Genomic DNA, 12,528 nt, shown 5'->3' with positions numbered 1-12,528 from the left:
TGACGCTTTATTTTATCATCAGCGTGTTTAGTTTTATTTTCCAACTAGTGAGAAAAAGAGCAGCAGTACTTTCAAGCTTTGTGATTCCTCCTTAAAGGCAGTCACCTGGCAAAGTGGGAACGAGAGCAGGGCATTTATCCACTTAAAGAGAGCCACCCCGATGATGTCAGTAACAGATGACTGCAAGACACTCCCCTCTCCATCGCCTCGCAGCCAGCTTTGGTCACTGAGGGCAGAAGGGAAAGAGGGTGGGGGTAGGGGAGATAATTACCAGTATAAATGAAGCCCTGCGAAAGATTCGCACTGCTGGGTCCCCTGATCTAGTCTCCAAGGCAACCTCAGCACGCTCATTTGTTTTGTAGATGAGTAATTACATCCAATTAGTGGCCAGTGGAAAAAAAAGAAGTCCAAGAAAGGCCCATTGTTCTGGATAGATTGCGTGAATATTAATAGTGGGAAGGTCTGAGGCGCAGTGATATGATCGGTGATACTAATGCAGCTGTGGACACACTCTGCCCAGTCTCATCCTGCATAACAGATCAGATAGCCACTGATGAAAATATATGGCTTTGAGAATGTGTGCCCACATGTTTGTGCATGAGTGTCTGAGTGGGACTCTTGCCCAGCTGCCTCTATCCAGCACACAAAGCCAGTTTCTAACCTTGGCCTGTTGCACCTGCAGACAATGCGACAGCATACAGTGTCTGAAGATTCTCAAACTTCATTACCTTGCTTAATGTTACAATCTAGGAAGATCTCTTGAGTTCTTCACAGTAGAGAAAATAATTATTGTACAATGTATACTTACTGCACTTACTGTACATAATGTACAGCCAACACCGAGCACTGCCCGATATGTGGTAGTTGACGGATTTAAAAGGTAAACAACATCAGCTTGGTGTTTCTTTTCCTTGAAAATTAGTAATTGTTTTGAAATGTCCATAATACTGGGCAGACACTGGTTCAGTCCAATGTATGACCTGATTAAAGTATGACACCTAATTAATTCTTGAAATCTGGAATAATTTCTACAAGATAGGTTGTCAGAAATTTTGGTCAACTTGAGCAGTTACAAGGTCAGATTGCAGATATTGATGCTGTCAAAAAGATCCTACAAGCTGTAGTTAGGTTATTTCAATAATAATGAAGTGGGATTTTAAGTGTTGTAGCCAAAACTGTAGTCTGCTTTGATATAAAACTGAACTTTGCTGCAGAACTGACCAAAACATCTGAATCTGTTATATGCTTTTTTTTGTTGTTCTTGCTTCCCGTTTATAAAAGCATTGCACAAAGTACTTTAAGTGCAGCCTTTTTCTGTTTTTGCAAACATTGTTGAGGGCATGGTCATCTATGAATAACTCCTTGTTTATGTCGAGTTTAGGCGCTCTAGCGTAAAAGTTGCAGTTGCCAATTAAAACCTGTAATGTGAGTTAACCCAATGTATGTCTGAGCCTTATCTCAAATGGAAATAACTTTTCCGTCTGACACCCACTTCAACAATCTGCTGATAAGAATATTTTTGATATTTTAATGTGGGCTTGGTACAATAATGATAATAAATATAACTAGAGACCAGCATGCAATAGGATCACACCAGCCACAATACCAAATTGAGCCAGAGGCCTAAATGGGAGTGGGGTGGGCGAACGCCCCTGCTCTGACCGAACCCATCTTTGAACTTGACCTTCAGTACAGTCTTCACTACACACCGGGGATGGGGTGTAAAGGGGGAATGCTTCCTACCCCCTTACTTCCGGCAGAACGATACCAATCCTCAATCTCGACCTTTATTTTATCATTATTATAATCGGTCACCACATCTTCTCTTTTCATGAGTAGGAAAATTCCTTAGTTGACATTTGATCCCTGAACATGGTTCATTGTAAATTGTATACTATATACTTTACTGTATATGAAAGCAACCTTTGAAAACCTATTCTTGAATGAAACATAGTGAAAGTATTACAAAATGGTTCCAGTCTCTAAATTGTTCTAAACTGGTGACATATTTGGAATAGCTTCTTTGTGAATTCCCAATAACACGGTTTGTGCAATTGTCAAATGTTTTTTTCCCCGTTATAATTATTCCATTGATCCAGTTTTCCTCATTAGCAAGGCCAATCAATGTTCTGTGACATTTGTCTAAGTGAAGTAAATGGAATGATTGGTTCTTGAGCTTTGTTCAATGTGTCAGGCATTATGTGACGTACGTGGGAAGCCTGCCGTATTTGGAGCCTATAATTTGATGAGTGGGCAGACAGCCCACAAGTGGTGAGATCAGAGTGCTAAAAAGCATTGGCGGAGAGAAACATGGCTGGTGCTTACATTCCATTTGGCAGAAGTGGACTGTCTCACTCTGAATGGGTAGAGGTGAAGTGGCTTTGAATGGCTTTTCGCTCCAGGATCCAAATAAAAAAACAAACCCACAGCACGGGAAACCCAGCATGGAAAATCTGGTGTCACCAATCTCAGTCCCTCCTGAGTAGATTAACTGCGTTATCAAAGAGGTGTGAGAAGGAGCAGTTTCTTTTAATTGCACTCTTTATATGAGCAGCTTGTCTCAGATTAAGAGGACAAGCAATAAATGCCAGCACGACTTATTGCTGAAAGACATTTTCTAAACTGTTGATAATCCACCATCTGTGTCAAAGACAATCATTCGAAGAGGCCAATCTGAGATGTGTGTAGGGTACTTAGTGCAGTTCAAGATGCCTATCATCTATAAACATGTGTGTCTTTATCTCACTCACATAAAAACCATATCATCTGTTGCTGTTGGTAAAAAGAAAAAAAGCTTTAGATTAATTATTGATTGGTGCACACAATGTTTCTTTTCATTTAAATGACAAAAGCTTCCTTCAGGTGTGTCGACAAAGAATTGTCAGTTTGAAATGAGAAATGTATTGACGTGTGTTTTAATGATTCTTCAGTTTTTATCTCACTTCTTATGAATGATTGCAAGAAAACATGGAGGACAGGTCAATAATGCAAAAACCAGATTCAAAGCTGTGGCCTGTAAATTTTGTATTTATTGTCATTTGTCCATTTGAATCAAGTCTAGGTATTAGAGTTACTGAGAAGGGTTCAATTGTATCATTTCAGGGAGAGATAGTATGTATCAATAATTGTACAGCTAATGTATATGATACAGCTGAGCATATGTCTCAAACACGGACCATATGCCAAGGGGGCCTGGCCACATGGTAGGAGCTGCTGGGGAGGGAGGGCAGGGGGGCGGCGCAGTTAAAGTAGACAAAACTCATGGATGTTTTCTAAAAAATGGTGTAACACAACACCAAGTTATGCTTAACAATCTGGACATTGACTTTGACAATGAAAAAGTTGTTTTCCACAATGATGGAGTCCCCTCCCCTCCCCCTCCCCACCCTATACTGTATCTCCCAGGCCTCCCCGATTATGGGTTTTACTCTACGCCCAGTGACCAGAGGGGGGGGCCCTGCTCCTTTGCTGACTATGGCTCCCTGGGGCCCCAAGCGGCTCAGATGCTGCACAGTGAGCATGCCACCTCCGCCTGCAACTCCCCCCTTCAGCACCTACACAGCCCGGATCAATTTAAGAACCCAGGTTTGTATATGCGCATCTATCTCATCCACTTTTTGGACTTTTCAGTTTGATTCATGACATTATTTCATGCAGATGATCTAATCTATCCTATATACATTTCCTCTTGCTTTTGTTAAGGAAACCAAGAAAAATCCCCTCCCCCTTTAAAAAAAACTATAAAAACACGTCTTGCTGACAAGATATTATTGCATGTTCTTCCTCCTTTTTTTCACTTCTTTATGTAGATTTTCTGTTTCTTTGTGAAGTTATGTTCCAGCCCCTGCTTGCACATAAGGGGCAGACACATACAGAATGTAATCCCTCATTTGCATGTGAACAAAATAACTACTGATGTTGTCGGAGAGTACACTGGCATCTAACAAGTTTATATTGAATTTCTAACAGCAAAGGAACGAGTGAGAGTCATTTTTTAGTCGAGCCCTTTAAGTATTTTAAGTGTAAGAATGATTGCTCATATTATTATTATTAGTTTGTGAAAGTCTGAGTAGGAAATCACTAGAAATGCCCTACAATATTAGACACTTAAGACAACATCTTTGCATAAAACAGCCATTACAACACAAGCACATTTTCATTTTGTGGGCTTTTTTTCTGATGTTCTCTTATCTACCTTATGAAAATCATAGCTTTCAAAAAACAAAACTGCACATTGATGTTTCACTACCTGCATGCAATGCATACAATATATTATGAACTCATGCTATTTGTTTGAGTAGACAGAGGTGTTAAGAATTTACATGTTTTGTATATACTCTATATACAGTATTTATTCTGAAAATGAAATGCTCATGATCACTGACATGGCATACCACCAATGTTTATTTCATCCAAAGTGGTTGGTTCTTACTACGTTCCTAAGTAAAGGAGGTCTAGTTAAGAGTGCCTTCATATGATGTGGGTGCCTTGTTGGAGGTGACAGCTTGACCTACACACAGCCGTGAGATTGCCTGTCTCTGGAGACTCACATGCCCCTGCTGCTCCTGCCATAGTCTTCAGTCTTGTGCCTTTAATATTGTGTCTCTACCTCCACTTCACAGTTATAGCAGACATATTAAAAACAAAAGGGGCTGTCCTCTCACCCTTTTGGACTAATAAAGTGAGCATGTTCATGTAGGGCCAACTCTCCCCCTAATGGTTAAAGTGTTGGCCAGCTGCCCCGGGCAGATGTTGGCATTTCCTACTGACTCTAGCACAGCAAATAGCAAAAAAACAAAACACAGACGGGTTGTAAAGAAACAACTCTGCAGATGTAGCTCTAAAGGGTTTCTTACAGGCCTGCTGTTTTAGTATCATTGCCACAACACTTGTTCAAGTGTGATAGTACCACAGACATAGTTCACCATACGCTTTACTTCTACTAGATCTGTTAAGCAGTGTGAAGTGTTTTAATTGATACACAGCTGCACAGTAGGAGGAGATTACTGCTACTTTACATCACTGCAAATACACACACCAATGCCAGTAAGCCTGTTGATTTTGAGGCCTGGTTGTAGCATGTTAATGTATCGTATATTATAGTTGACATAAGAGAAGAATGGGAACAAATTACCTCTTTAAACCACCTTTTTAGCAGCAGCTATGGTAATTCACTCTGTTGGTCTGGTGTTTTTTTGTTTGAGTTTTGCTTGGTTGGTGAAGCACAGGTTTTTCTCAGCTGAGAGGACATGTTCAAATCCTGAGTGACTCAGCCCAATTTATGTGTGTGTTGTCTGTGAAATAGATTTCATACTTGTAGCCAACGTTGACCCCAGTGTTTGAGCAATGATAAGAAAATCAGAGATCAAATTATAGCAAAAGGAATAACAGTGGTACTGTTTATTTGGATGTTTTTTTTAATAAGATAAGGAGAACAGTTTTCAGGAAGTTTAATTGATTCTTGCGTACATTGAGTGTCTTTTGATGACCAGTGGTAGGTCATAGATTACCCATATTTCATTTATCATGTCATTACTGTGCAAATGATATGGCGAGCAGCCCCGCTCCTCACAAAGCGCTCAGTCCACAGATGGAGATTGTGCTACACAGATTGCTAGCCTGAAAGGGAGAATAGAATAGTTCCCATATGCCGTTTTAAGGCAAATATCATTGACAAATGCGTTTCTTGTGCACAGTGCCTATATCTGTACTTCAGCACTACATTTCAGTGAATTAAAATGAAGCCAATATAACCTGGAAGAAACAGACAGGTTGGTAGCACACTGGGTTCGGTATAAAGTTAGACATTAGACATTCATTCATTCAGGTCTTCCCATTTTTCTCTCAAAGTACTTCACACAGAGAAGTCACTCTGAGGATCAAATGATTTTCTCTCCAGTCTTCAGTCAGATGTATCTGCGCCAGCACAAGTACCAGAAACTGAAGCATAAGACTTAACCACTAGCATTCCTTATGAAGAAAAAATATTCTGAACGACTATCTGACCCACGATGCAGTTGAGATTGTTTTGCTCCCAAAGTCAAATGCAGAACCAGTGCAGCCCCTACATTTAAATGAAAAACTCAGTTTCACAGGGAGAGGGGTGAGCCACACTCTTAATAAAAATCACCAGTCATAGGAAATGCGGGTTGCCATTTCAACTGAACAAAATCCTTAATTATATAATAAGCCAGACTACTGAAGGCTGTTCAGGCAAGATAAGAGCACTAGCTGCTCACTATTTAAAGTCCTTACAGTTAAACAGCAGTGTCAACTCCACTAGATGTGTGTTTAGGCCGATGGCTTCATTTTTCTAGAGTGCTTTACATGGATATCTAGAGTACGTTTGCAGGTGCTTCTAATGGACCTAACCTGTCCAATACGGCTTTGATAGATGGAGCAATGATACAGTTTGTATACTGCGGGCATTAACACATCGGATGTACTGCAGTTACACTACTCTATATTTCTGTGAGACTTCCTCTCAGGCATCATAGGGCTCATGAGCTCATATATACACAAGATCGAGCATGTTTCTGTGGTCGGAAGATTTTTCTTTATAATACAGCTTTTTTCGCAGTCTGTCTTTGAATGAGGGTGAGACGGAGGGTTATGTGAAGCTGACAGCAGAGGAGATTGCTGTTAAGAGATCACTGCGTTTTTCTTTCTCCCAGACTGTTTTTTTTCTGCGTTGCCAGTGTCTTTGGCCTTTAGTAGGCATCTAGATTTTCAAAAGACATTTTATTTGTCTGAGTTGCTCTTACTCACAGGGCAAAGGTGGTAAGTCATGTACAGTATTTCTTTTTTATCCCCCCCTGAGTTTGGACCTGTACATGAAGTCGGGTCAAGCTTTTATATTTCCCCCTTATGCCTCCTGCTCTTGTCTCACATACCTCTTTGCTTTATGCCAAAAGTTACACCAGCAGACTGGAAAGCTCAAGCACACAGCTGAAATTATGGAGAATATTTTTTAGTAGGTTCTTGGCGGTATCTATGAGTCATAGGTCATATAGGCGGCATAAAGTATGGCAAATGTCTTGGTTCAAAATGCTGTTCAAAAAGTGAAGTCTATAAACCGTAATATAAATAAATCTGTGTTACTCTTCTTATTCAACAGCTAATGATGTTTTACAAGTACTCCTTCACATTATGCATGGCAACATTGACACTGCAACCTTACTAGTTTATTAGCATGGTGGAAGTATTCCTAGCAGTGTGCTTGTTTTGTGTTGTGCATGATTATACAAAGTGAATGTTACTCCTATGCATAATGCACACAGCATGTAGATTATATTCAGAATATCATACTGGATTCACCTGTAATTCCGGACTTTTAAAATCATGGTTCACTTAATCCTGCACCATTTGATATCAAATGAAATTTAATATTTTTAAACACAAGCAAGTATCTGTAATATCAACTTTAAGTAAGTCATTTGAGAAAAACATGAATCCAGTAATGTGTTCTTTTGGTTTAAACGTTTCCTTTTTGAGTCATAGCAAGTAAGAATTGCACCAATTGCCGTTGGATGTCTCTGAGTTACTCCGCTCCCTGCTGTGTTTGTATGCAGGCGCCAACCCGTCAAGGCCCGGAGGTTTCCCTGGTGCTAACAGTCCAGGTCCTGTGGCTGACCTGTACGGACCTAGCAGCCAGGATTCAGCTGTGGGAAATTACATCAGTGCTGCTAGCCCTCAGCCTGGCTCTGGGTTTGGCCCCAGCATCACAGTGAGTCCTTAAATGCAGACTGCCTGTTGTGTGTGTGACCGCACCTTGAGCTCAGTTTGCCTCCTGTGTGTCAGAATACCACCACTAAAATTAGACACTAAGCCAATGCACATTGCCTATAATTGTGATGTTCTTTAACACTGGACTTTTTATCTTAAGGAGTAGAGCTTACTAATTATAGGACTTTATACTCCTCCACTTACTAGATTGAAATAACCACCTGCCCTTTTTGCAAATAAGCTAAACCAAGCAGAAGAGTCTAAGAGTTTGGATCATTTCTTTGCAGAGAGGTATCTGCTGTCATTGAGTTCAGAGGTCATGTAAGCATTTTGCACATCAGGGTAAACCCTGTCTTAGCCCTCAAAGTTATCTGTGTCAAATGCAAATGTTTATTCCCCTAAGCTTTTGCACAAATCACCTCACTCCAGACTCTGTGTCACCTTCCTAGGACAAATTTCCTTTATTTTTAGAAACCCATCTGTCCCGGAGCTTGAATTTGCTCCGTCACAGGGATAATGTTGTCTCTCCCAGTGTCCTTGTCCAGGTGTAGTTGTACAGCCAGGTGTTGTTGCACTTTTACTCTTTCTCATCAGTTGGCTGCAAAATTTCCAGTGCTAACGTAAGTGTCAGAATAGCAGGGCTAGTGCAGGTGACAGTAACAAAGGGGTGTTCTTCTAAATGTGATGAGACGTCTGTCTTGTCTTGTATCAGTTTAGTTGATGTGCTGCAAACCTTGGCCCCAGTAAAAACAAAGACATAGTCTGGCAACATAGTGACGCTTAAAAAAATGTGGGAATATTATTAACAAAATAAGTTCCTCTTTTATGATAATCCCAAGTCTTGGAGAGATCATCCTAAAGTCAATAAAAACATTAAAAGAAGAAATAATAAAGCTGCCTTATTAGCATTCATACGAAATATATAAACATTTAATATGTGATTTTAAGGTGATAAGGACATTACAACGTTTTTATTAACGTACAGTATTTTCAATAAAAATAACTTATTTTGTGAGGACATAATTTTATATCTTGCGACTTATATCTTTTGTGTACTTTAGTAACTGTAGTGACGTGCCTCTTTAAAAGGGATCATATTTTAAATACATCAGTGATTCATTAGTGTAACATAATCTATTTATTTATTTATTTTACCTTTTTTTACCAGGAATATTCCTATTGAGATTCAGAATCTCTTGGACAAGGCAGCGGCACAAAAAAAGCTTTTTTTAAAAGTCACATAAAGGAAACAAGTACTAGACTTTAAAAAAATAATAAATTCTAGTTATGTAATAAATGTTATAGTATTGCTAAGTAAGCCTCGTAAAAACAAGCAAAGACTGCACAGTAAATCCAGTCAAATTAAATAAGTCTTGCTTAGCTATTAGCTCAGAGTCCTTATGTTCGGGAGCTTGTTGTCAACAAAGGGACAAGGTTGAAACTCCCCAAAAAGAAGACTCAATCAGTGATTTGTTTACTTTACTTGTGTCTTGGTCTAACCTGGACCTCACTGAATAATGAATCTGAAATGTTACCATCTGATTTGTATGGCCCCCAGCGAGGTGCAGCAGGGCTCAGTTCTCAGACACACTGCCAGTCTTGTTGGGGCATGTTTATACTGTTTTACATGACTGAACTGAGTGACACAGTATAGGTTGTGAAAATAACACCTGCTTTTCTGAAAGAAGCTCATTAATGCATGGCTTAACTGAGGTGGAATTACAACAAGCCCATTAGTACTGCAAGCAAGCGCTGCAAGACTACAAGGTGAAGACACTCTTTCCAAACTTTATAGTCCACATCATTATTTTGAATTTACTTCCACAGTAACCAGAAAGATTCAAATTAATTTGGTGCATTTGTGGCGTTTCTTGTAGCTTTTCTTGTAACTGGTAACTTCTTTTGTTTTTTCGCAATCCTTGTGGTGTTTGTCAAAACATTTTATGCAACCGCCCCTTTTTTGGGGGGAGAAATTAGCACTGGAGATTTATCAGTTTGAAGGATGAAGGGAATGGGAGACTAACATACTGTAGCAGCAATGTTGTCGGTATGGGATAGTGCCACTGGGAGCAAATGTGCAAACTGCTCATGAGAAGATAAAATAGCTCATTTTAATTTTAGTAAATATGTGTAATTGATTTATGATATCCAAACAAAAACAGAGCTTACCAGAAAAATACATTTTATTGGCTTTTTGCTTCCTAAGCAAAGCCTCTCTTATTAATTGTTTTAGGTCCACTGGCTATCTGTGATAATCTGTTGGTCTCAGCGTAGGAAGCAAAATATTTGTTATGAAAGACCAGACTGGCTCATTTTCAAAGCAGATTTACCAGCAGATAGTTTACAGATGGAAATGAGGCGATTTGTTTCCATTATTTTCCATTTGGTGCAACAGTTTGTAACCATGCTGAGCTAGATAATGTAAAACTATCAATTCTGAATAGAAATGTTAGTTTTTTTCATCATATTTACCTTAAAACAGTTTAAAACGACAGATGTATAAAACTGCTCAGCGTAGAAAATACTCTATTTTACCCATTTGATACAGGCCGGGCTGTGTGATTTCCTTGCAGAATGTCAAATTGTGCCTGTGATACCACGTACTAAATCACCACTTGAGAACTACCCAGTGAATCAAACAGAGTGCAATAAAGCAGAGAGGTGATGCAGCAGCAGCCCTGGGACTCTCTGCGAGATGATCTCTCTATTCAGAACATTAAAATGGGAAATGATTCAGAACTAAAATGTGCTTAATAATTCATTTTTTTACAGAGGATGCCGCTGAACTGAATACATGTAAGATCATATGTCACAACCTCACGAGTGACTTCAGAGTCACGGATTTGTCTCTCGGTTTTTCGCTCCAGTGATTTTATTAATCCCTTTAGCCAATATCAAAACAGCCACTACGAAGAAGTGGTAATGAACTTAACTGTTTTTTTATGCAACACAATTAGAGTGCAATTAGTTGATTGAAGTGATAAAGACGGATAATTGCTGTTGAAAGAGCTTCTCTTCTCAAGTATTTCTGCAGACCTGTCAGCAGCAGAATTCACAGTATCCTGATAACTGAGCTACATAGTGAAGACCATTCAGTACACAAACACATAGTGATCTTACTGAGGGGTGTTTATGATCCTATTGTCTGCATGCTTTCAGTTTAATCACCTGTGTATATTAGTAAGAATGGGGATTGTGTATGATTTATTATTGTAGCCAGATAACTGTGTTTGCATAGAAAATAGAATGACATTTCTGTATCTTGAATGATTTAACAACTTCATATAGCATTTCTAACTCTTCTTAACATATTTACCATTAAAAGAGTCCTACGTCCAGTAGTCATTTTGCAGCATCCACTGTTTCTGGAATGAACAATGATATAATATGGCAAAAGTCTCCTGCTCTGCTACTGAACATGATCAAACTGAATCAAAACGTTCACATTCATGATATGATACTCACTTTTTCTTTCCTTGAAATGCATACTGACAAAAGCACTAACTGTACACTTTTAGGGCCCGTTGATTGCGACAGCTTTTACAAATGGATACCATTGAACAGGTGGCCGGTTGCCATCTCATCAGAGGTATTGCATTTTATTTACTGTGCATTTCTATCAGTCTCTCTCTAATACATGTTCATCACATCATTCTTTGTCTATTCGCCCTCAAAAAGGACAGAGCTGGTAGCAAAGTGTGAGTGTGACAGAAGGTTTAAAAGATTCTCTTTGATTTTAACCAATTCAATCATATTCAGCTGGTTTATGTGACTTGCAGTGAAAAAAGTTTATACTTCAGTCACACACACACACACTACCATTCTTTCTTTCTTTTTTCTTCTTAACATTTTAAAATGTAGCCATCCTTAAAAAAAAGTCTTAAGAGTACACTTATTTTCCCAGTACAGAACCGCACTCCTTGACCACTATGACTAAAATGAATCGAAAACGTTTTACTAACAAGTCAGTGCCCATGAATCATTACATATTCACCAAGCAGTAACATTTCTATGCGGAACCAAATATTTCAGTTTCATCATGTTTATTTTGTCACTGTAATTAATCTTCATTGCTAACATGTCCCTCGTAATGTTTGTACACTATTACATTCAAAATGTCTTGAGCTTTTCGTTTGCTTCCAGCTTCTTTCTGTAGATATGATGTGTGGTCTGTGTGAACATGAACATGGGCTCGAACGGTTGTTTAACGGGTTATTCCCTGCTAAGCAATCGACCCAGCTAAGCATTACAGCTATGACAAAACTCAATCCTAGAGGCACGTGTGTGAACATGATTACTAAGTTAAAGGGATGGTTCTGTCTCTGAAGTGTGGTTGTATGAAGTATTTATCAGTGTTTTACTTATAGCAGATGGCATCGCCCTCCGTTTAGAGAAACACAGAAGCAAAGCGATGTACTGCTGCAGATGAGGGCAACAGCTAAACATATATTAGACACTAAAAAAATCAATAGTTTAATTGTACGCGATATTTTGAATATATTCACTGCTTTACCTCGCTGTCAGGCAGCCCTTACCAACAGGGAAATTAAGCCATTATATCCATCTATGGTCTCTTCAAATCCGCCAGACTCTATTGACAAAAAGACGGTAATTTTACCTCACATACCACGTGAGTTGCTGGTCTTCTGCATTTGTTTGGGTTACTTTGTGTGACTCTGGTGTTTAAAAAGGCTTAGGAACTAACAAACACACTAACCAATTGAGTACAATCACACACACAGTTCTACTGTGTTCTGGGAGGGAAGATTACTGTTTTTCTCAAAATTCTCTGGTGGCTTTGAC

At 39.1% G+C, this 12,528-nt stretch overlaps 1 protein-coding gene across 10 annotated transcripts in view; it reads left to right on the top strand.

Annotated features, from left to right (window-relative positions):
* Window positions 1–12,528, top strand: part of msi2b (musashi RNA-binding protein 2b) — a 251,582-nt gene that overhangs the window by 232,941 nt on the left and 6,113 nt on the right. For 3 of the 10 annotated variants that reach the window (XM_083927059.1, XM_083927056.1, XM_083927055.1), the window contains exons 12-14: window positions 3,406–3,585; window positions 7,572–7,726; window positions 11,244–11,314. In XM_083927059.1, the coding sequence (XP_083783185.1) occupies window positions 3,406–3,585; window positions 7,572–7,726; window positions 11,244–11,285 (377 nt within the window). In that variant the 3' untranslated portion in view covers window positions 11,286–11,314. The remainder of the gene's footprint in view (window positions 1–3,405; window positions 3,586–7,571; window positions 7,727–11,243; window positions 11,315–12,528) is intronic. The other 7 variants (XM_083927058.1, XM_083927057.1, XM_083927053.1 and 4 more) reach the window with 3 other exon arrangements.

The sequence above is a fragment of the Echiichthys vipera genome (genome assembly GCF_963691815.1).
Source record: "Echiichthys vipera genome assembly, chromosome: 14".
In the NCBI taxonomy this organism is placed as follows: domain Eukaryota; kingdom Metazoa; phylum Chordata; class Actinopteri; order Perciformes; family Trachinidae; genus Echiichthys; species Echiichthys vipera.
This window is presented reverse-complemented; position numbering and strand designations above follow the sequence as displayed.